General features: G+C 34.1%; 1 protein-coding gene across 1 annotated transcript in view; it reads left to right on the top strand.

Moving 5' to 3' along the window:
• The window catches only part of CDH7 (cadherin 7), a gene marked incomplete at both ends in the record, with an annotated part of 78,698 nt that overhangs the window by 26,663 nt on the left and 27,151 nt on the right, over positions 1 to 24,884 (top strand). The window contains 4 exons of the mRNA XM_084306876.1: positions 5,311 to 5,605; positions 13,011 to 13,130; positions 16,735 to 16,902; positions 18,485 to 18,672. Coding sequence (XP_084163002.1) covers positions 5,311 to 5,605; positions 13,011 to 13,130; positions 16,735 to 16,902; positions 18,485 to 18,672 — 771 coding nt within the window. The remainder of the gene's footprint in view (positions 1 to 5,310; positions 5,606 to 13,010; positions 13,131 to 16,734; positions 16,903 to 18,484; positions 18,673 to 24,884) is intronic.

Genomic DNA, 24,884 nt, shown 5'->3' with positions numbered 1-24,884 from the left:
AGAAATTCAGAAAGATGTCTCAAGCTGTTGATAATGAAATACGGTTATAGTTTACAAACGTGAGACTTTCATAGCTTTCTCTGAAAGCTGAAACAATATCAATAATATGTTTGTAGGGCTCTTACACATGGTGATATGTGCACAAACTGAATTTAAATGCTGACTCCATTGTCTATGCTGCACTTTAAATATTAGTTATTTAGTCAATAACATGAAGTCGTTCCAAATCATCAGTACTGAACCCTTAGTTATCCTGATAGTTAATAAATGGAACATCATTAAAAGTAAAATAAAATAAAATAAAATACATATGTCTATTAATTTATGACTTATCACAATTCAAAACATTTTTTGACAGTTATAATCTGAGTGGAAAAGACATTTTAAAACCTCTGAACAGAAGTTTTAAGAACTTTTCTGTTGTGATGAGAATAATTTAAAAGAAACAACCAAATGAAGTCTTTGCTTGTAATCGCCTACTTTCTTTCATCTAGCAATTACATGTTTAATCTGTATATAGCTGACAAGTTCCCTTTCTATATCTTCCCAAAAAGCAGTTGGGGCATACTGTATATGAAGACAAGAGTGCTTTTCTCCCACAGTCAGTTCTGTGTAGTTTTATGATAGAAAGTTTTGGTTATAAAATAGGCAAGATTACTCACGGCTTTGCTCTGTGCTTTTAGAGACAAGGCAGAAATAAAGCTACAGTTTAGCCACTTCCACATCACCAAGAAGTACAGGTGCCTGCAAAATCATGAGTCATATTTTTATTTCTTTCCTCCCTTTCTAGCTACTTCCACATCAAGAAATGAAAGGGTGCAGGCAGGCAGGCTCTCCTTCTTGAGAAAACTTCAGTTATTCTGCAAACAAGTGATTTTTTCTTCTGGCATCAAGGAGATATGGAGCTGGGTTTCACTGAAGTATCTCATGTTTGCTATGTCTGTCCCTTTGCCATCATTACTGTGTGATCCTGCTGCTGCTGCAAACCTCTTAATATTCTCTCTGCTTTTCTTCTTCACCCAGATTCAGCCCTAAATCTGTAGTGTCTGCAGTGAAACATCATCCATGCTACCATAGTGAGGAACTTCTATAAAGTGAGATATTTGAAGAAGAAAAAAGGAAAAGAGAATATGAATGTTGTATCTACTTTAAGGGAGCCTGAACTGAAAATCAGAGCAAGAGAAAACCTCTAATTCAGAACTCAGACAGATCAGTGGTGGCCAGATAAATTGTTTTTAATGCATTGCAGTACCTCTGCTTGCTGATAAAAATAAATGTCCTTCTCTACTGAAAATACTGCATTAGCATACTTTAATGGCAAGAGATGCGAACTACAGATCTGCACCTACAAATGCACTAAACCCAAAAAGCTATTGAGTATTAAGAATCTTGAAGGAAATATTTAGGTTTGAGTATTCCCTAGAATAATCATGATTCTAAGAGTCCAAATAAGCATAAATCATTGGGTGAGACAGTATACTAAGCATTTACTGCTGCAGAATTAAAAATGTATGTGAAGACAAAATTTTATTCATCACAGGAGTTAGGGTAGACATGCCTTTGCTACTGAGTCAAACTGACTGCTCTCTTCTATCGCACATATCTAAACAAGCATTTTCTAAATCTGAGGGGAGATTTAGAGCTTGGTTTAGAAGATTTAAGTGCTCTCTTTTTAGTTTGATTTCATAGACAGTAGAAGATAGTAAGTTCTCTTCTAAAAACAACCACAACAACAACAAAATAAATAAATAAATAAATAAATAAAAAAGCTCACTTCTAGTAAGCACTGACATTCTGACTCCACAAATCTTGTGTAGCTTTCCTTATTATATCTCTTTGCTCTCTGTTAACCTTTGCAGAACTTCAGGAGTTAAAAAGCATCTTCTCTTTCTGCAAAAGCCTGCTGCTTTCTTTCTCTGTTTTCTGTGCAGTGTATTGCAGAAAACACCCAACACCAAAATGCCCAATATCTTCATGTTGTATTTATGTGGAATCTAGCAAAGAAGCAATAAGATGTGGACCATGATGGATATTTCATGGAGGTGGCAATGGGTGGAGTGAACTGGAAGCATGAAAACATTCTATAGCATTCCTCCCCCTTCAGAATGGAGCAGCAGGAGAAATGAAGAGGCCTTACACCATGGCTTAGATTTCCATCTTTTCAAAAGAGCTGTACAAGGATGAGAAATTATTTTATTTTAAATATTATTTTTTTTTTTTGCAAACTGCTTCTGAAATAAAATCTTTCTGTGATATTCCAGAATGAGATCAGATGAGATTTACCCAGTGAATCTTTGAATCTTCCATGTCTCTTGAAACAAGAATTTGAAGTTGAGTTTGTCTTGCTCCTCTGATATTATTGTCATTGTGTTCAGCTGAGCTGCAATTCCAGCTCCCATATGAATCTCTCTGTAGAAAGTCTCAGGAGCAATAGACAATCTAGTAGATGGCACAGATATATTTCTGAAGCCTACAGATTCTTCTGGAATCTTCCAGTAAAGTACAACTGTTCTGGGGACTAATACTATTTTGGATAAATACTGTCAAATCAATCACGGGAGAAAATAACAATATGTACTTAATCAGAGGTCTCATTCTTAAACGTGCTTCTTCATTAAAAATAAAATAAAAATAAAAGGAAAAAGTGTATTTTCTGAAGACAACTTTACAAGGAAAATATAAACTCACTTCATAGACTCTTAATATAAATAGCTGGACAAATAGAGGTGATCTCAAAACTGCACCAAATATATGTCTGGATTCTGTAAGAATAGCTTATTTTTGTGTTGTTTTCTTGTGTTGTAGTTTAAATGACCTCACACTGACTCTAAAATATACATAAAATATATTTGTTGAGACAAATCCTTGAGAGTGTTTTACATAGAATTGATTATACCATAGTGCAAGAAATTAACTAATTGTTTATCTACGTCACCTTCCCTGGGGTTAAGTAGGTAGAGAATGGTGCTTTAGTAACTTGAACATGGGCCAGAGTTATTTTATAAAGGCTAAGTAGAAAAAAAAATAGCAAAAAATTCAAATAAGTTTTCTTACCCAGAACTTCAACCTTGGAGTAACAAAGGCCATTGCTAATCAATTTACTAATCTGTTTGCAGTTTTCTACCAAGGCATAGTTCCAAAAAGTAACTTCTGTTCAGTATTTCACTGCAGGGCACCAATCACTGTAGTGCAATCCGTGTGGAGATTTATGGACCTCAGAGTGGTACACCTTAAAAACAATGTATTAATCAGAAATCTACTGTGTGAGCAAATGGGAAATGCTGAAGCTACAGATTTCCTTTTTTCTCTGGGATGTGAAAGCCTTAGTCAGTGCATCTTTGAGGATTTACGCTTCTGGTCTCTCCCCTGAAGGTCTCTTTTCTTTTGAAACACTGCTAGAAAGTTACTCAGGATTGATCTTGATACAAATCCAATGTGAAAAGGAGGTTGTGCAGCCCTGCAGTGTGAGACCCAGGCGTGAGTGTTACAGTATGATGGACTGACAGGTGAGGCTTCATTTCCATGAGGTAGAGCGAGGTTGTTCTCAGCAATTTCAAGTGTGGACTCAGTTCCCTTAACTGCCTGAAGAGATCTACTTTTACATCTCTAACTTTCAGATAATTGCTCTACCTGATAAACAGCACATCCTTAAGTATGTGCGTAAGAAAGTGGAGTAATTTTTACGGAGATAATGGGAGCATTACAGCCACCACAGAAAGACTAATTCTCTACTAGAATATGATATATGGAAAAAACTGATTTTCTTCAAGCAGAAAAATGCATTGAATCTTTGTACCCTATAGTTTCAGTTCTTAGCTAATGTGATGATCAATATTTCTGTCTACACTGCAGTAATCTGGCTATGTAGGGGAAACTACACAGTGCCTCTGCAGCACACAAGAGAACCCAGAAAATGTGTCTTAGGAAAACAAACAAGCAAACAAACAAAATCCAAACAACGAAACAAATAACAAATCAACAACAAACAACAAACCAAATTCTTACTTGCATACACCACTGTTCCTTTTTAAGAAGGATGAGTACTCCTTCCAGTCAAGTTTGAAAAAACAGCAAGAGCCACCGCTTCCAGATTTGTGAGAAGAACAGCTGTATAGTTTATTGAGTGAATGCATTGTGGCTGAGGAATAGGCAGTTCTGTGGATATTCAAAGAGACTTGGTGTGAAATACATTTTCCCTTGATCTGCTCACAGTGTCAGCATTGACTATATCTTAGTGTGCTAAGAAGTAGGACTTTAAAGGATTAAGAAACTCCACCAAAGAAATCTCAGAATTGTTTAGGTATTTCAGGAGTTAGGAAGCAGTCGAATTAGGATAAGCTATATTTTGAAACAATGTATCTAATCTGCTTTAGATACCCCTCTTCTGTTTTTCAATCCACTCTGAAGCTCAGATTCCATTCTTGCCTTAAAAGAGAGAGAAAGTGCACTGCAATTGCATGAGATAACCTGACTGTGTGAAACAGTGTAAATGAACTAATGTGTAAGAAATAGGCAGGTTTTCACCCATGTGAAACATTCAAAACTGATCACTAGTTCTTCCCTGATGAAATAGGAGAAGGCTTTGCAGCTGTACAAAGTTGTGCCTGAGACAGCAATATACTGCAAATGCATTCTGGAAGTGATTAGTATCTCAAAGATAATCCCAGCTGAGAAGAAAAAAAAAAAAAAAAAAAAAAAAAAAAAAGAGACCTCCTCAGTGGAGGACATTGTAATAATGATGACAGTAGAGTTACCTCCAAACCCAGTGTGATACGGAGTTAAGAGCAGGTACAAAGTAGACAAGAGAGAAAGAATCTTATCATCTTTAATATTCTCCTCATCTATTTAAAAATAGTGATCCATTATGGTGTGTGTGTATTACTTTGACATGATATCTAGATCAATTAATTGTTGATACAAGTTTTAAAGGTATATCAGTGGTGTTTGAGTCTGTATTCTGTAACAGGAACGTGGGACTCAGTAGACATAAAAGAGCTACAAAAACTATGGAATCTTGTTCCATGATTTAAAAGAGTCTTCATGATGAGGAAGACTATTGGATGATATAAAATGTATTTGAAAATGCATTTTCATTCCTTTGCAGAAAGGAATGAAATTGTCTTGCTCAGAAGAGTAAACTGACAGATTCTAACAGTCCCTTATGTGCTGTGCCTGATAAACATTCAGCTTATCTTTCCAAGAACAATAAAATTTCATGTACTACTGTTCAACATAAGAATTATTTTTACATATCTCCATGCCACTGACTCTCTTGTAAGTTAATCTCATCTCTCATCAATTTTTCACCAGCTTCACTCTGATGTTGATAAAGGAGATGGTTCCATCAAATACATCTTGTCAGGCGAAGGGGCAAGTTCCATTTTCATTATTGATGAGAACACAGGGGATATTCATGCTACAAAGAGGCTGGATCGAGAAGAGCAGGCCTACTACACACTCCGAGCACAAGCACTAGATAGGCTGACTAATAAACCTGTGGAACCAGAATCTGAGTTCGTCATTAAGATTCAGGACATCAATGACAATGAGCCAAAATTTCTGGATGGTCCTTACACTGCTGGAGTTCCTGAGATGTCTCCTGTGGGTAAGTGCAAAATACACTGTTGATGTTGTGGGAATTTTTTTCCTATTGCCTTTTTTAAAACAAATTAATTTTTTTACTGTATCACAATAAGTTACTTAATTATCTATGAGCCACCTGCAACAGTTAGATATTTCAAGGCTGAACTGAAAATAGATTTACCCCTCAAAAATGCTGTGAAACTCAAATAGCTATTCAGGGACTCAGATAAGCATTTTATGATGTATTTCTCATTCCAGTGCCCAGAGGCTTTGTCTTGTAATTCTCATTAACAATAATAAGTTTCACACCTATGCTATGGTACTCAGAAGTGATAATATATCATTTTGTTCAGATAAAGTCTGTTCTTAACAAATTCTTCATATTCCTACCAATGCATAACATTTTGGTAAGTGTTGCATATATTTGTAACAGTTTATTGTGTATCTTTTCTAATACTCAAATCCAGCTCTCTGGGAAATAAATGCAAGTAGCAGATATTGGGGTACAGCTGGGGGTAGTTGATAAAATTCCAGTAGAATCAGGGAAGAATAGCTATTAGAGGCTTCAGACCTCTTTTCTTTGTTAGAAAAGGAGTGAAACTTCTATACCTGACTTTGAATTATAAAAGAATTTCAATATCAAATACGCCATCTTTTCATTTTAGAGAGAACAAATGTTTATCTGTTGTCAGGTGCTTGTGTTCCTTCAAAACCTGTCTGATTCAAGACAGATAAGAATTTTGCCCAGAGACATTTTGTTGAATTTTAGTATATCTTCAAGTTCTAAATACAAGCGTGACGTTAAAAAGCATAAGAACTTCATCTATGTCAGTGGAAATACATGTATGGGAACTCCTACCTCAGGTTAAGAAAGTTTTATGGTGACTGAAAGTAAGAATGTCTTTGTTTGACTGATTTTAGACCATAGCAAAATTTGGCACTTAAGTACTTAAGTGACTTCTTAAGTAAGCTGCCAATATATAATTTGATATAGTGTTGTCAATACTTTTTAAAATATTTTTTTATTTTTATTTCTATTTTTATTTTTGGACATTGAACAATGTCTCTAAATTAGAGCTAGAGAGAGGAATAAATAAATAAATAAATAAATAAATAAATAAATAAATAAATAAATAAATAAATAAATAAATAGAGTCTTCCCTGCCTGTGTGCCCTGCAGCAATCATTCGTCAACACTGCTTTTACATTTGAATCTCAATTTAGGAGCCAATAGAATATTAGTAAAACAATGTTAATGAGTTTTCTATTTATTTATTTTACTAACCAGTGAGCACAAATACATAGATATCTTATTCATTATCACTCAAACACTATGTGAATAGCTGAAGAAGCAGTAGCATCCATGGAAAAAAGGATGGACATCATAGCTTTTGAGCAGCATTAGGGTGGATATGATATTGTGATACACTGATGAGAACTTTTGCCTACTGAACTTGGCAAAAATAATCAGATAATATAAGACTAAAACCTATAGTTAGCACTGTAGAAACATGCTCTGTTATATATATAGAGAGAGAGAGAGCAATTGATGTTTTGTTTTAGGATTTGATTGTGAGCTGTAGAATGCTGCAATAACTAGATTTTTACACCTTTGTCCTTCTTCTTTAAGAATAATATCTCTAATATCTCTTAATTTCCCTCTTCGAGGAGTTACCACTTTCCTGTCCTGTACTGATATATTGACATATGAACAACTCTGTAAATATCTGGGGTTTGCCTATACACACAGATCCTTGCCCCAACCTCCCACAGACGTTCCATTTGTTCCAAAAACACATTGGGAATCAATTCTTGGGAAGTGCATGTTAAACAATGGGTGACATAAGGACTGTTTTTCAAAATGAGATGATTTTGCATATTTTGATGAATCTTTACCACGTGAGTGTTTGAAAGAAATTCTATCCCATATGGACAGCAGCACAAAATATATGTTCAATTTAGGTAGAATGTTGTACAAAATTATCATTAACTGTACCATGTGCAGTCTCTAAGATCTGTGTTGAGGCAGGGCAGTTTCATCTTCATGAACTTCCTGGAACTGTACATTTAAAATATCTTCAGTGTTTGTATCACACATCTACTGAATACTGAAACATTACTAAATTAAGGATTACCATGAAGTGCTTATGTGGCACTTGTCTTACATAGTTACATAGATCCATAGTTTATTCATATAACACAACTTTTAATTAACCACTCAGAGCATTTGTGAAATATTCAGGCAAAACAAAGTAATTTTTTCTCCTATTTTGCATGAAATTATATCTATGACAATGATTTTTAATTGGATATTTAGCAAAATGAAAGAGATCAAAGGATTATAAACCCAAATTAACTATAAAGCTAGAACTATCACCTTTAACCTTAAGGAAGGTTATGCAAATGTAATGATTATGTATTATATTTGGCAAATATTTTAGGGCATTATCTAAGGCTAATTGAAGTCAATATTTTCTGTTATTTTAAATGACTTTGGGTCAGGTTCAAATTATATTTGGGTCTGGTCCAATTATACTGATTAAGATGAAAAGGGTAAATGGAAGGGAAAATCCAAAGGGAAAATCTTGATGGCTTATAAATCTATTCATAGCAAAACCCTCAAAGATATGGCTTATCTGAAAATCATATATATTTAAGTAGTCATTTTACTTAAAAACATCTGGCAGTTTTATATTTCAAAGAAAAAGTTTGTCAATCATACTTAAAAGAGTATTAAAAGAGCATTCCTGGGATGTGTGATGTTGTACACAAAAACAGCTGAAGTGAGACAGACCCATTTGGCTTATAACCAAGAGAACTGGCAATAAAAAATCCAATGAACAACATAGCTTTGGCTTTGTTTCATTTTCTAGACTCTCCGCACATATGAACGAACAGCCTTACTTATCACCTAACACAAGTAATGCCTTTCTTTCTTGTTACATTTGTTATATCTGATTGAGATGGATGGAAAAACTTCATATTTATAAAAAAAAAAAAAAAAAAAGTGCTTCATCCAACCTTGATCCCAATCTTGGGATTTTTCCCAAGTGAAGGCAGACTAAAGAGGGATGAGTGTAGAACCTGCTTCCAGGTACTGTGCCTCCTACTTTGTGCTCCTGGAGGGGAAAAACTGTCAAGGCATTATGACACCAGATCTAGCCCAAAGGCAGAAGCACAGAAATACCAGAAGCTGTGGAGCAGACTAGATAATCCAGGCTAGGTAATTGCATTTAGAGATTAAGCAGGTATTATGGATACCTTGTTAGTAATGTTGTTTAGTATTTCTGGTAGAAACTGCTATCCTTTAGAAATGTGAAGCCATCATAGAATTGTTTCGCATATTATACATCATTAATTTATAATAGTCCATATCTTTAGTAACTGTCTGCCTAGATTTATTTTTTTAATATGGCTAAAATTCTATTTTTCAGGGCTTGTGTAGTTTCAAAAATCTGCATTTGTTAAATTCATCTAATTTTGGAAACCAATTTTCCCTTAAATGATTTCACCAGTGTTAAAAACTGAAGTAACACACATTTCTCATACAAATCTATTTTAAAACTTTGATCAAGTACTACACACTGCAATAACAATTTAAAAAAACAAACAAACAAACAAAAAAACTGTAGAGAGGTTTCTAAAAAAATAAAACAATAAACCTAGAGATTTAAAAATGATCCCTGTGAAGTGTCTCCATCTCAAAACAACATCAACAACTAGCTCAACCAGCTCAGCTCACTTTTATTTGATCCTATCACAGAAAAGGCTGATCTCTGCAACATCCGACACCTCTGTGAATCTTGACTGATAAAATGAAGTATAAATATAATTCTAAATTCTGGGTGCCCTCAACAGAAGAACCTCTTCTCTTCTTTTTGTCCTAATATCAGAACTTAAACACATCAAGTTCTTAGATAACTATTATATTGTGAAATAACTGTTATATTGTGATATCTATTAGTGTCTGTTAAGGGTTAGGTTAAAAATGACAGCTTAAACATTCTGGATAAATAAATAAAGCAAACAAACAAACAAACACCATCAACAATAACAGCAACAAAACAGAAGTCTGTGCTATCCACGCAGAAGCCAGTGTTATTAGCTAATCATCAATAACAAAATATGTAGAACATCCATGTAACAGCACAGACTTTCCCTCAATATTTGCTGCAATTGCTTAAAAACTTTATGAAGACGCTTTATGTAGAATTCATTTAGATGAACTGACATTGTAGCTTTGCTACAAAGTCCTAGACTATTGTATAGAAAGATAATTGTAGATAAATCCATATCCAAGAGGAAAATACATGATTTTTCAGTAAATGTCCGTTGTCTTTTCAGCCTGTATCATATACAAACTATGAGAAATATTTAAAGTTGAAGTTGTGAAGCTACAGGCTGTAACTGCACGCTAATGGGTTTGAGGTAGGGTTAGTGTCCTGTTTCTACCTCAGTCTAGGGCTCTGAACAATGCTGCAACAAAGATTTACAGCACCAACCAGTTCATTAAATGAAAAGAAGGTGTGGTTCTGTTTGTAGACTGTCCCATGTTACCTTTGATTCCACCATTACTTGGACACTTACATGATAATTGCTTGCATCTGTTGTGAGGTCAGGGAAAGTGTTCAGGAAGGAAATCAATTTCAGTAAAGGAACACATCTCTGTGTTGCAACGTTGATCCTCTTAAGGAATCCTTATTCTTCAAGAGAAATCTTCCTCTGGGAAAATATCTCTGGAAATCTCTACTGATCTTTCCGTGTATTATGTTTCCTTGCAACAGATCTCCTAAAAGTAGGTCTATTCACATCGTTAAAACACCTTATGTTAGATTGCATATATTATTTTTTTTTAAAAATATATTGTGCAAAAATCTCCCTCTGGACATAGAATTTCTGGAAATTCAAAGTTTTTTGAGCACAAATCTCAAAGAAATAATGATAATAGTAGCTGTTTAAAAAATACCTTTCCTATGAGCTTTGAGGAAAAAAAAAAACGTAAAGGGACTAGGAAAGTATCATCATTTTCTAGTTGCTGATTACAGTCAAACAGGATGAGTGCAGAAATATTTGGTGTTAGAATTTCTGCCTAATTTTGTTTGTATGATAGTTTGTTTGGTTTTGTTTCTTGTAGATATATGTGTTTGAAAGGTAAAACCATCAGTTTAGGGGAGAACCAATTAGATTCAGATACTGGCTTTATTTATCTCACAGAATGTAGAAGTCTTGCTTGTCACATCAGTAGATATTTTACAGCAAACAATTCCTTCCAAGATTGCAGAATTTCTGTGATGAGATTGCAGAGCTTGTAATTTCTTTGATCTTTTATTGGTCTGAAGTCCTTGAAAGCACCAAGAACAAGGAGCAAAGGCACAGCTCCTTGAGGTTTATAAGAACTTTCACCAATATTTGCAGACATCATAAGCTTCACTGTCAGGGCTTAGAGACTGTGTAAATGTGGTAAGCTTTCACAAAAAAACACAGGATGTCAAATAGTCATTAGGACACCCTTGTACTCAAAAGCTTAAGAGACTCTGGAAAATTTAAAATAGGTCTCCATATGGATAACATTATAAAGTAATCTGTAAAATCAGTTTGACATACTGAATCAAAGCTCTTAATGATGAACAGAAAATTGATGTATTTTAAGCCCAGTAACTGATAAACGACTTGATGGATTAACTATCAATTTTCTTTTTAAACTTCCCATCTACTTAATAGTTGCACATGAAATTTCAGGTTGAGAGGGACCTTCTCTCTGTACAAAAATATTAGAAAGAGAGAGAGAGAGAAAATACATTTGAAACAGAATTGCAAACATAATGCCTTGCCATTGATACTTTAGGAAGAGAGGTCAGGAACGTGGGTTAGTTAGGTCATATATGAATAAAGTTATCTTATGAAAGATGATTTCTGGTCAGAATTCATTCAAGTAAATCTCATCCTTTTTTATTTGTACCATTTTATAAAGGGCATCATTTTATCCTCTTTCTCTCTGAACCTTCAACCTGATCCCATTTACGATCTTCTACTTATCTGAGAATAGAAAAACTAAAGAGAGTGAATGGTGCACATACTATACTAAACATGAATAATTTCAGAACTTTCTCTCATCCTTTCCTGAGTAAGTCAAAATAAAACTAACCAGAGTACAATGTATGTTGAATTCATCCTGGTCACTTGTTATAACAGTTTGTTCTTAAAGAATGATTTCTGGATTTGCTGCTCTCATTTTCACAGAACAAAAATGTGTTCAGTTGGAAAACAAACACTCTTTTTAACAAATGTTTCTCTCTAATCTTGTTTCTAAATCCAGTTTAATAGGGAATATGATCCTCAGCTGAAGATCTGCACTAGGCATCTGCCAAATTGTTACAATATTAATTTGCAACCTAACCTCCAAATGGGTCCTTCGGCTGTTGAGTAGAAGGTCTCAATGTTCCAGACAATCTGCCAGTGAGAAATAATAATCCTTTCCACCTATCAAAGGTGGTGACCACAGCCAAGACCCTGGCTCCCATGTGTTGGCTTATTCTGAACTCAGGGTGTACATCATGTACAGAACAAAAACAAATGGTAACTTACATAGAGAACATAATAAATAGGAGAGGGATGTTGAATGAGATTCTCACAAATTACACCCTTCTTGCTAACCAGTTAAATATGTTGCTTTCTTATTCCTGTTAACATACAGACATTTATCCTAAAGAAATATTTGTTTCTATTTAGCAGATTATGACCTCAAGTGTTACTGAAACGTTGTAGATACAGAGGAAAATGAGTGCTTTATATTTGGAGGTATTTATTTATTTGGAGGTATCTCTCACTTGTTTGTTGTCTGAGCTGAAATAGAAACTTTTCAGTCTTCTCTTATATAAAAGGGCAAGTAATGTTATAGACTAAAATTAATTTGTATATATATGTGTGTATTTATAAATATCAAAATATGTAATTTATGTGAATATGTTTATATTTTAATCTGTATTACCCATAATTAATAATTTTAATATGTGGACTTATCTTCAAAGGGAAATTGTTAGTATATTTCATACTTGATATTTCATAACATATTTCAGGCATAATTATCAACCATACTTCAGGCTTCATCATTGTTTAAAACACTGTTCATTGGAAGTTTGTTGTTATATATACCCTCCACCAACCAAATTTATAAATAGAAAGGGGAACTACTGAGTGATGTGGTTTCTGTTACTGTGAGTTAAACTCTGAGACTATTTAGGAAGAACAAATTCTATAACGATTAATATTATTGCTTTACAAAAAGGACCTTATATTCTAGGCAGAATCATGGAAGTGATGAACAGCTGTGAAAAAGCCACCTCACACTGTTCCATTGGAACTGCATGTTGCATGTAGTTTAGATGCATGGATCTTTTATGTAAAATAGTTCCTTAAACATTTTGCAGGTACCTCTGTGGTTCAAGTAACAGCCACTGATGCAGATGATCCTACTTATGGCAACAGTGCCCGAGTGGTTTACAGCATATTGCAAGGACAACCTTACTTTTCTGTGGAGCCAAAGACAGGTAACTTTTCACAAACTCTCTCTACAGTAAGGCTGAGAAAAAAAAAAAAACAAACAAACAAACAAAAAAAAAAAAGCATGTGCATTAAAATTTGCTAGGAACTTATTAATGCGATCTCTTGATTAATTGAAGACCTTATGATTTTGTTGATCTTTTACTCTCTTATTCTTCTGAATATACCACAAAATTAACACATCTGAGCAATTTGATAAGCTTATAGTGTTGAAACTGAAATTTTACCTCTTTGTCAATCTACCAGCTCCCTGGTCTACTGCCTGTTTCAGTATTTCTGAACAATGAAAATTTCAAGATGTTGTGAACATTTGCTTTGTTTGTTTGTTTTTATTTGTTTTGTTTTTATTTGTTTTGTTTTCAGATATTTGTTATGGAAATGTCCAAATGTCACCTATTCACCAGATTTCCTAAAGTGTAGATTTATGGCATGACCACCTCACTCCTTCACTTTTCAAACTGGATTATTTTATTTTTTTTTTAGTGGGAAATGTATTCTTTATTCACTAGTTTGAACCAGAAATCATTGTACTTCCCATCCTCATCTGATACACTATCCTTCTGTCACTTTCAAAACAAATTATTATATTTTTAATGACTATTTTCTTGAAATTTTGTGAAAATATATTGTGTATTTTCAGGCACACGAAAACACAGCCTTTATTCCTTTTTTAATATATATTTTTTTTTTAATAAAAATTGCCCCTTTAACTGTATATTTTGTTCAGTTTTTGGTCCTCCACAACAAGAAGGATATTGAGTTGGTCTTTTGTGTGCAAAGAAGAGCAACAAAGTTGGTGAAGGAACCAGACAACAAGACTTATGAAAAGCGACTTGGGGAATTTTAACCTCATGAAGTTCATTCAACTTCATGAACTTGCAAAGAGCAAGGTCCATCTGTGCCGGAGCAATCCTAAGCACAAATACAGGCTGGGTGTACAATGGATTGACAGCAGACCTGAGGAGAAGGACCTGGTTGACATGAAATTCAGAAAGGAGTTGGAAAAGTTGGAAAGACAACCATATCCTAGGCTGCATCAAAAACTGTGTGGCCAGCAGGTCAAGGAAAGTGATTCTTCCCTCCTGCTCTGCTCTCGTGAGACCCCACCTGGAGCACTGCATTAGGCTCTGGGACCCCTAGCACAAGAAAAGTATGGATGTATTAGAACGAGTTCAGAGGTGGTCCATGAAGATGACTGGAACACCTCTCCTATGAAGACAGGTTGAGAGAGCTGGGGTTCTTCAGCCTGGAGAAGACAGGGTTCCAGGGAGACCTTATAGTTGCCTTCCAGTACCTAAAGGGGGCCTACAGGAAACCAGAAGGACTCTATCAGGGAATGTAGTGATACGAGAACACACTTTAAACTAAAAAAGTGTACACTTTAAACTAAAAAAGTGTAGATTTAGATAAGGAATTAGGAAGATATTCTTTACTCTGAGGGTGATGAGGCACTGGAACATGTTGTGTTCTGGAGAAGTTGTAGATGCTCAATCCTTGAAAGTATTTAAGGTCAGGTGTGATGGAGCTTTGAGCAACCTGATTCAGTGGTAGGTGTTCATGGAAGAGGGCTTGGAATCTTTGAGGTTCCTTCCAACTCAAACCACTCTATGGCTGTGATTCTGTGAATTGAGGCTGCGAAGTCTGGAGAAGAGGAGGTTGAGGGGAAACCTCACACTGTCTGTAACTACCTGAAAGGAGGTTGCAGCAAGGAGCGTGTTGGTCTCTTTTCTCAGGTTACAAGTGATAGGATGTGAGGAAGTGGTACCAGCTTGTACCAGGGGAGGTTTAAATTGGACATTAGGAAGAATTTCTTCAGAGGGATGTTGGTCAAAGCACTGGAAGGGGCTGCCCAAGGAGTGGTGGAGTGTCCACCCTTGGAAGTTTGGCTTTGTGATGAGACTCAGTAGATCAGGTTGATGGTTGGACTTGGTGATCTTGAAAATCTTTTCCAAATTAAATGATTTTGCTATTATAGCAAAAATTTTGCTATTTAGCATGCATGGAGAGAAATTATAATCTCCATTTCAGAGATGGACATGCTGAGGCAAAAGAGAAACAAACTATTTACTCTATTTCTCATTTAAAAAAATGTGTTGGGAAACAGACCTGAATCCTAATGTTGTGACCAAAAAGTTACACTCCATTTAACAGCATCTAAATTTGCAGAAATAAGCAGTATAAACATATTCATATTACAACAAATCTGTCCTCAATATAGTATTTTTTTCCACAAAAAGATATGATACATAGTATTTTATTTTTGGCTTTCTATGTGTATGTACAATGTATATTGTCACAATGACTGCAAACAGTCCCTGACCAATAATATGGTATTTTCTGCTAAATCAGAACCTTTAAAGATTGAGACTGGAATGTTTGCATTCTATTTGATTTTGATGTGATACTGAAATTTCCTGTGTGCCTGATAATTAGCTTCCAAATGACTGTTTAACACTGCTTGACAATTTAAATATGATAGAAAAACAAGCAGTCCAGGAAAAGTATTGTAGAGACAATAAAGTTATGAAATTGTATGTTAACTGTATTTTTTAATATGTTGTAAAAGGGGTGAAATAGTGCCAGGCAGTCTGTGAAGTAAATGTTTCAGCCATGAGTTGATTAATGGCAAGTCCTGAATTCAGAAGGGAAGAAAGAAATAAAACTGTAACTAAACATTCGGCAAACATCACATGCAGAGATATGTGCCCCAATGTGCCTCTCCTTTATTTAGATTGTTTATGTTTCCTTTACTGCTGACGCTAAGTGCTGCTGGAGTAAGCGGCTGCCTCTCTGGAAATCAGAGTTAGCAGCTGTACTGTGTGCTGAACATGAAATATTCATAAAGTCATCAGGTTTTGAGAAAGAGTATTTATTTTCTGATCTATATCAACAGAACTAAAAGAAGGAAGCATGGAGCTTTCTTTTGTGTTTTTTTTTTTTTTTTCAAATCAAATAATTACAAACTGTATGCAGATAATCAAATGGTTATAACAAAAACTTTATTTCAGATATAACAATATTTTCTTTAACAGAGGTATCTTAATTATGTTAATACTTTAGAAGTAGTTATTTTTAAAACAAATATTTGGTGAAATAAGATAATTGCATATATATGCAGAATGTGTCATGATATCAATATTTGTAAGAGTTAATGTGCTGAATGACTGTTGGGCATTGTAAAATGAATCTTGAACTTGGAATCTTGAAAGTGAATACAGAATATGCTATTCTTACTAGCTGTAAGAGAGTGGAGATGATATCTTTCAAGGAAGGGGGTGTTACCTGAGTAACTTTGCAGTTCAGGGAGAAGATATTCTGAAAACATGGTCATGTTTTACCCAAACAATGTAACACAAACTGAAAAAATAAATAAATAAAATGTGGTTTTCAGTGGTTTCACTACTTCTTCAATTAAGCTTGTAGTATGACAGTTCAGTTCCTAGTAAAATATTATTAGTGTTTTTTCTTATCTTTTTTTTTTTTTTTTTTTTTTTCCAGTCATTGATTTGCTGCTACCTTTTAAAGGCAAACTCAGCTTTCACGGCAATATATTTACTTCTGCAGCCATTGACATATCTTGTCTTACTGCAGGTGTTATCAAGACTGCCCTTCCAAATATGGATAGAGAAGCCAAGGATCAATATCTACTAGTTATTCAAGCAAAGGACATGGTTGGGCAAAATGGTGGATTATCAGGAACAACATCTGTAACTGTCACACTGACTGATGTAAATGACAACCCACCCCGCTTTCCACGACGTAAGTTACTTGAATTTTGGAATTATTTCTAAACATTGCTATTTTCTTTATATATTTTGTTATTTCTAATCAAAGAATAAAATTAGTCAACTTCCATGTCAAATACTTTGAGAACCACTGACAGCAATGTATATTACTATAATTATTGTTATTATTGCTACTACTACTAAATTGGAATATTTTTGTTTGTTTGTTTAGCTAATATATTTTAGAGCATATGAAATGAAGTAGGTGCATTTATTAAAATATTTTACTGCTTCACTACCAATAAAAAGACAAAATATACAAGTTAACAGATCCTTATCTCTTGCCAGTTGGACTTCAGGATACTTAATTTCTTGACTGTTAATCTTTCATATTCCTTTGGAACTTCAGCAGGATTTCTCTTGTGTATAGTGTTTTGTAAGAAGTTAATCACAGAAGAGCTGGACATTCATCTTCCCTCAGTTTACTTTCTTTCACCAAGGTGGCTCTCATCCCAGCCGGAGAAAGGAATACACAGTTGTTTTCTCTTACCAGTTTATTAATAACATTCTGTCTGGGATAATTTTACAAAAATCACATGATCTTATAATGTCCTTGCAAAGTAACACAAAAATAATGTGAAGAATATATCCACTCCAGCTTCACCTACAACAATGTAAAACAGGCTTCCTACCATTAACTGTTTCAAGTAATCATAGAATAAGAAGTTATTTTTGAAGTTGAAGATATTATCGGCTACTGACTGCATTCAGATATTCTTTTGACAGCATATATATAATTTTCTACTTGAACGAAAAAGCTGGAATTTTCAAGAGTGCAGATGATGCATTTATTGTCAAAGAATATATATCAGTTTCTAGTCATATTCAGAATGTAAACTGCCTTACCAAGATATATGAAGGGATGAAAGTCATGGACTCCCAATGGCTCTTGAACAGGAGACCCTTACTGCCATTTTTCTCCACTACATATATATTCCCATAGCCCCATGTGCTGCCCATGCACCCAAATTAGAGACCCTCAGACACACGCCTCAAGCCAGCCAGAAGCACTGCACAAAGCTAATCTTTAATGCTGCAGCCAAGTTATTTAACTCAACTTTGCTCAAGTCTTTGTTTCTACCGCTTACTTCCTCATTATATCTAGTTCAGGGATGTGTGAAACATTGCAAGACCACCTATGAATTCCTTCCCCTCAGATATAGGTTTATAAAGTAATGTCTCTATATTAATTTCATTTGATATATTTACTTCTGTTTCCTCTTTTGTAGAAAACAAAGAAGGAAAACATCTTTTTCATTGGAAAGTTGCAGACATTTGCCTCATGACTTACATTTAAGTGTGTAAAGATGTTCATGCATCTTTGTCTTGTAATTTTTGTAGAAAAAAATGAATACCCATAGTACTCAAAGTAGAGTCCATCTATAGAAGGTCCAAACCTTCTATTTAAACTGAAGAATATTTTCTGGTAGTTTGAATAAATACTCAGATGCATGAATACAGAAGAATATATATAATACAATATATATTGTATATATGTATATATTAGCTTGCAGTCTCAGGAAACTATGAATTTATTAAACTTCTAAATTTCACAGGATCATATCAATATAATGTCCCAGAGTCTTTACCTGTGGCTTCTGTGGTGGCCAGAATAAAAGCTGCAGATGCAGATGTGGGACCCAATGCTGAAATGGAGTATAAGATTGTGGATGGTGATGGTTTGGGAGTATTTAAAATTTCTGTGGACAAAGACACTCAGGAAGGAATCATCACCATTCAGAAGGTAGGTCTAATTTTTCTCACTGATTCTGCTTGGGTCTGGGCAAGATAAGGGCAGGAACTGTGAAGGTGATTTTTTGTTTGTTTGTTTCTAAAACCCTTTTCTGATGTAAGAGTTGACATTGCTGAATTTCACCATGCATGTATGTGTACCTGGTTCTGAGCTTTCTAATGCCTTACAGTGAAAATTATTGTGTGTTTTTTTTTTTTTTTTTTTTGGCAAGGGTTATTTTGTTTTATTGTTTTGCTTGTTAGTTTATGTCTGACCCAGAACATACAAGCTTGAATGAGAATGTCAATTTTACTATCATTGTTCAATTAAATAGAAAATGTGAAAAATATATCAGACATTAAAAATGTAAGCTCCAAATCTGAAATATATCCCAAGCCTAACAAATAAATAAATAAAGATCGAATTATCTTTAGACAACCTTGTTCTGTCCAGAAAGTACACATAATTTATATTAAAATTACGTATCAGTAAGACTAGCTGTTTTACAAGATAATTTACTATAAAAATATTATTTCAAAAAAAAAAAAAAGAAATATTTAAAGAAATATTTTTATTTCAGCTTTCCATATATGCAGTTAAATAACTAGCATTTTAAAACAGAACAATCAGGTTTATATAAAATATTAAAACTGAGCATTCTTGCCGTATTGCAACACATTTTAAAAACTATATTTTTTTCCAAAATAATAGTGGGCTGAAATATTTTGGCATAAATTTTCAATTTTGAGTAGAACGGGAAACCTAACAAAAAAAAAACTTAGACAGAAGAACATGATATCTTAAAGTTTCATACTCTTAATATGAGAATGTTTGACAATGACTACACTGAAGCTATGGTCCTAACTGTTCTAAGCTATTAATCATCCTCTAAAATGTGGGACTTAGTATTTTAAGTGTAGCCATGTTACTGAATTCTGACATATTGTTACAATACATTAATCCTCTAAGTGATTTCTCTTGCCTAGGTACTCTTTAATCTCTGCAAATTTCATGTACCAATTTTCATTATTTTTTCTCCTGGTGCACTGATTTCTTTCTAAAGCAATACAAATTTCAGTATCACTTCTCTTTTGAAATAAGTTAATACTGCATGATGTTGCAAAGTAATGGGCTAATTCTCTTATGCCCTGAACACCTGCTGAGAGCTGGTAAGCATCCATAGATGTCAGAGCAAATGTAGGATGTTCAGCATCCTTGAAAGATCAGGCTCTAAAACATGTAAAGTAAATCATTTTTTTCAAGGCAAAAGCATTTGTCTGACACTTCTTGCATACTGTGCTAATTTCTGCTTAAAATGTTTGAAATACAAGTGATGAAAAGCTAGTTGACTGTTCAACAGCCAAATTAAATGTGGCTCCTTCAGCTCACTCATTTAAAGCTTTTGAGGAAAGATCTGGAAGAATTATACCCATTCTAGAGAGAGAGAGTGTTTATCAAGTGTCACAGTGTGCAACACTGAATCAGTTGGGGGCTTCAACAGTCTTATTTGGGAGCTTATAAGAATGTTTTAAATTTTATGTTTTGGTAGTCACAGTGTTTGTTCTGGGACTCTCCTGATTCAAGTGAGCCAAATAATTGTCATTTATTATTTCTATCATCATTTCCATTAGGGAACCGAACTGGATTTTTCAGTAAAGAACATTTGTTCTGAGAAATGCCCTATGAAATGGCTGTTGGACTGAACTAAAGAAGTTAACAAATTTTGACCCAATGAAATAACCATTTGCTAATCTTTTTTAAATCTAGTGGACACTGCTGTAGATACAAGAATTCAGGCTTTTTTTTTTTTTTTTTCTCCTCTGCAGCATTACAATTTTTCTCTCATTTTTGTAAGATTACTAACTACCTTTCCCCCTGTTTTACCTGAAAGTGAGTTCCCACACTGAGGGGCACCTCCCAAACCTATTTGTCCTCTTAGGTCTCCACTGAATTCCAGGGAAATTGATGTCTTGCTCAAGGCTGAAATATTTTCCCTACTAAACCTGCAAATAAAATAGCAGAGATCATTGACTTAGAGGGAAGAAATAAAATGAAGATCCCATGCACAGTAGCTATGAGACATCTTGTTCTTCTCTGAAGCACATGGAACAAGAACATGGAAGGCCATTGACAAGTGTACACAGGTTAAATGAATTTCAGTTACAGAGCCTAACCTTATAGGCTCTGTAACTACGGAGTCAGGTAGAATTTATCCTTGTATGATGATGTGTGCTTTTCATTAAGGAATGAGGGAAGAACTGTAGCATGGAAACTGCCTAAACATTTTACTACCTGGCACATGATGTACACCTCTGAGTGCCATTAGCTCTTTTCTTTTCATGCCACTAAAGTCAGCTGAGACACTGAGAAACAGCTCAGCCTCCAAATGTGTGCCTTTCATTTAAACTCATGTGTACATATATGTCCAGATAACACTTCTGCACCCAAATCAAGCAGTAAAATGCCATTGCAAAGACTTGTGGAAAGGTGTGATTCCGTTCTAAATGTAAATACATGCTTTAATTTTGTGTACTTCTGCTCTAATAATACATACAAATCAAGAGACCAAACATCCAAATCACTGTCAGTATACGTGGGCAGCTGGAGGCACTACTCCATCCACTTTTGTGCTAGGTTTTGTGGAAAAAGTTGGCACTTGCTTAACAGAGTTCCACACACAAGCTGAGGATATGGTCTGTTCCTAGATAACCTTTTTTAAAAAATTTGAAATGCTGACCCCAAAACTAGTTAACTTATGTTAAAAAATATGTTTTAACTCATAACAAGAAAAAAAAAAAAAAAAGAAAAAAAAAAAAAAAAAGAAGAAAGAAACAAGATTTAAGCATTTGGTGAAAAATGTATAATTTTTGTATTCTCCAAGTGGATGAAATATGAAAAAAAATGCTCAAGGATTGGCAAAATAAAAATTCAAACAATGCATTTATATATATAAATACAGAAAACTGAACAAGTTTGAAAAAGAGATGTAATAAGGATAGAGACAGTAGAATGAATACAATGTTATGCAAACATAATGTTGTATGTATTTCCCAAGCTTACTTGTCTATAATGTCCTTGACTAATGCATGCTATTGGCATGAAAGTCTGATGAATGAGATGTGGATTGGCTTATTTATTTATTTATTCATGCACATTTAAACACATTTCTTCTCTGTACTGGAAGAACACAGAGACTTTAAAAAAAATCAGAAGTCAGAAAAACAAAGAAACAAACATTATTTTATCCTAACAGTGATACTCAGTGATATTAATCAATATATGAATTGTATGCTGTTTCATTTATCTATTTTGCATTCCTAAATTCAGATATCAGCTTGGCTTTTGTGGTTTATTCTGGATGGATTTTTCTCTAAACAGAATAAAAGTTGCTCATAATTTTTATAGCTAAAGCAAGAATAGAATATAAATGTTCTTGAGCACACTGATGCTGTTGCTGCTTATTGCCTAATGTCAGTATATACAAGCTGCTGGCCTAAATCTTAGTTCAAGGTAATAATTTTACAATAGGCTGATATTCTTATAATAATTCCCTTGAGAATATGAAATAAAAGAAAGAATGAATACTTTTTTCTGTATTTTCTTCCCCTTGGTCTTTGCCCCTCCAAACAGTAAAGAGAATTGTGCTACCTCATTCATTATCACTAAATAACATGCATGCAGTGGCACTTTATAATTTGCTGCTCTATGGCTCTTCTTACACTTGAGACACCTGATTTTCCTATGTCCTGGTCAGCATGCTTGAATATGAATTAAATGAATAAGATGTGAAGCTAATGTAAATGTGTTGCAGCAAATTTCTTAAGTTCATTCAAGGAAAACTAAACTTCTACCACAATACATTAACTAAATTCATTAACTGAAAGTGCATGCAAGTAATATATGCATCTAGAAGGCATATAAAAGTATGTAAGCTGTATTTAAGATGTCATGCTCTGTTTCCAACCTAAAAATATTCCAGAAAAAAAAAAAAAAAAAAGTCTTTGTTTTTCATAAGCTAGAATAAACAAGAAGTAAATGGGACCCATAAGCAAAGTTCAGTGGGAGAATTTGGCTGTTCTCTAGCCCCAGATTTTTTCTTTATTTTTATGCCTTCACCCCATAGGCACACTCTCTTTGGTAAATTCCTAAGCAAAACTCAGTCAGATGTCTAAGTTACATTTAAGGAGGATTAGTAAAACATCCACCTTAGGTGATATGTTTGGAAAAATTTTCTTGTACAGCTTTTGAAATGGAATCAGGCATTTATATTCTTTAGAAGTATTTGAAAATTTTATCCTCATTCACGCTGTGACTCAGTTTTTCCATCTGTAGAGTAGGATCAATTCCTTCCTGTGAATTCATTTGTAATTAACATACTGCTATCAATGCTCTGTTAGAAAGGACGCAAATCATTTACATACGAGCAGTATCTCATTTGATAGTAGTGAGGGTGTTTAGAAAAAATGTGCAATTTTTCTGCAGATATTGGAGTTATAAAAAAAAAAAACACAAAAACAACAAAAAACCTGTTGGATTGGTCTCTCTGCAGCAGTAGACTTAGAATTGAAGTAACATTTATGGAAGTGAATGATTAATCAAATAATAGAACAAATTTTGTAGTATTGCAAATCTATGTGTGTACAATTTCAAAGTAAATTCAGGATTACTGTTCACAGAATTCTGATCGTAATACCCATGAATGGAATTTTTGATTTAATTACTACGGACAAGAATACAGAGACCCCATTGTTTGGAGTTTCCAAAACACTATTCCTAAAAACAGTGCACTGAGAAAAGCATCGTATAAGTATGGCTTCCACTTTCTTTATAAAGTTGCAGGCTACAGTGAGACCTCAGTAATAATAATAGATGAGTGTCAAAAAAATGTAGGATAAAACCTGATAGATAATATGCATCCTCCTAGTTACTTGGTGTTTGAAGTTGTAGTGGTATTTAAAAATTGCACACAAAAGTGTGCAAGGTATATTTTTATTATGTGCATTATATGTAACTTTTTGAAAGGCTATGAGATCTGATTCAAGCTGTTTGAAGCCTAGGGAGAAATTTTAGCAGACTCGATTTTAAAAAATAAAAATAAAAATAATGTCTGAAGACTCTGTAGAGGGTTGTCATGTTTTACTGTAGCAAGTGACCAGCATCAAGATTTTCCGCTACACAGTTATTGCTCACATTGTCTTAATTTCTCCCCCCAATACACAGCCCGACCACCAATATCATCAAACACTTCGAATGTTATATGAAGAAGTGTGAAAAGAAGTTGCAAAGTATGTACGCATAAAAACAACAACAACAACAACAACAACAAAAACACCGATATTATTCAAAAACCTGATCTCATTCTAAGAGTAATACTTGCAATTATAAATACGGATGTTTTATGTGTAAGCCTTTGAGTGAAAAGCTATCTTTCTGTTAGTGTTAACATTTCTTTTTCAGCTAGAAAATTTGCTTTCAATTCCATATCAGAGTTTACAATGTAACACCTTGAGCCTTCCATGGTTCCTTTGAGACATAATGTTCATTTGTTTGATGTACTGCAGTTTTCAATAAAAAAAAAAAAAAAAAAAAAAAAAAAAAACTCAATTGGGCTTAAAAATGGGATTTTCACCTCTGTAAGGTACATTATTACAAAGTTACCATACAGTAAAAAATGAACATTTCTAAAATAGGCTTCCTGTGAAAGATAACTTCATATCCAGTCTCTGTGATATAGGGGACTTGTTTTGTAATTTCATTCAGACAGGACAAAATTCTCACCCTTAAAAAAAAAAAAAAAAAAAAAAAAAAGACAGAAAGTAAACATGAGAGCCCCAAAAGGAGAGAATGATGAATGATCCTGCACAAGATCTAATCAGATAACACTAATACACAGATATTAATGAAGCTGTCAAGCTCTATTCACTGTACTGAAGAACTGAAGTATATATTTTCCTTTTAACCTTCAACGCTGATGTAGTGATTTGTAAGCTGCTGACTTGCTATTCTGTTATTGGAATCTGTGCTTTTGTTATGGCAGGAAATAATGAAGATATGATTCACAGGCCAGTTAAAAAATGCTCACTATATAACAAGTATCAGTGATAATTAGATAAGGAGAGAAAAAAAGGAGATCTTTTCAATTTACTTTTTTCAGTCTTCTGTTAGTGTCTGTAGTACGTAATATCTTCATTATATTTTATACGGAATGTCTAAACATTTCCTGT

This window comes from Netta rufina (assembly GCF_964035555.1).
Source record: "Netta rufina genome assembly, chromosome: 2".
In the NCBI taxonomy this organism is placed as follows: Eukaryota; Metazoa; Chordata; class Aves; order Anseriformes; family Anatidae; genus Netta; species Netta rufina.
The sequence above is the reverse complement of the archived record's forward strand: the minus strand, read 5'-3'. Positions and strand labels throughout refer to the sequence as shown.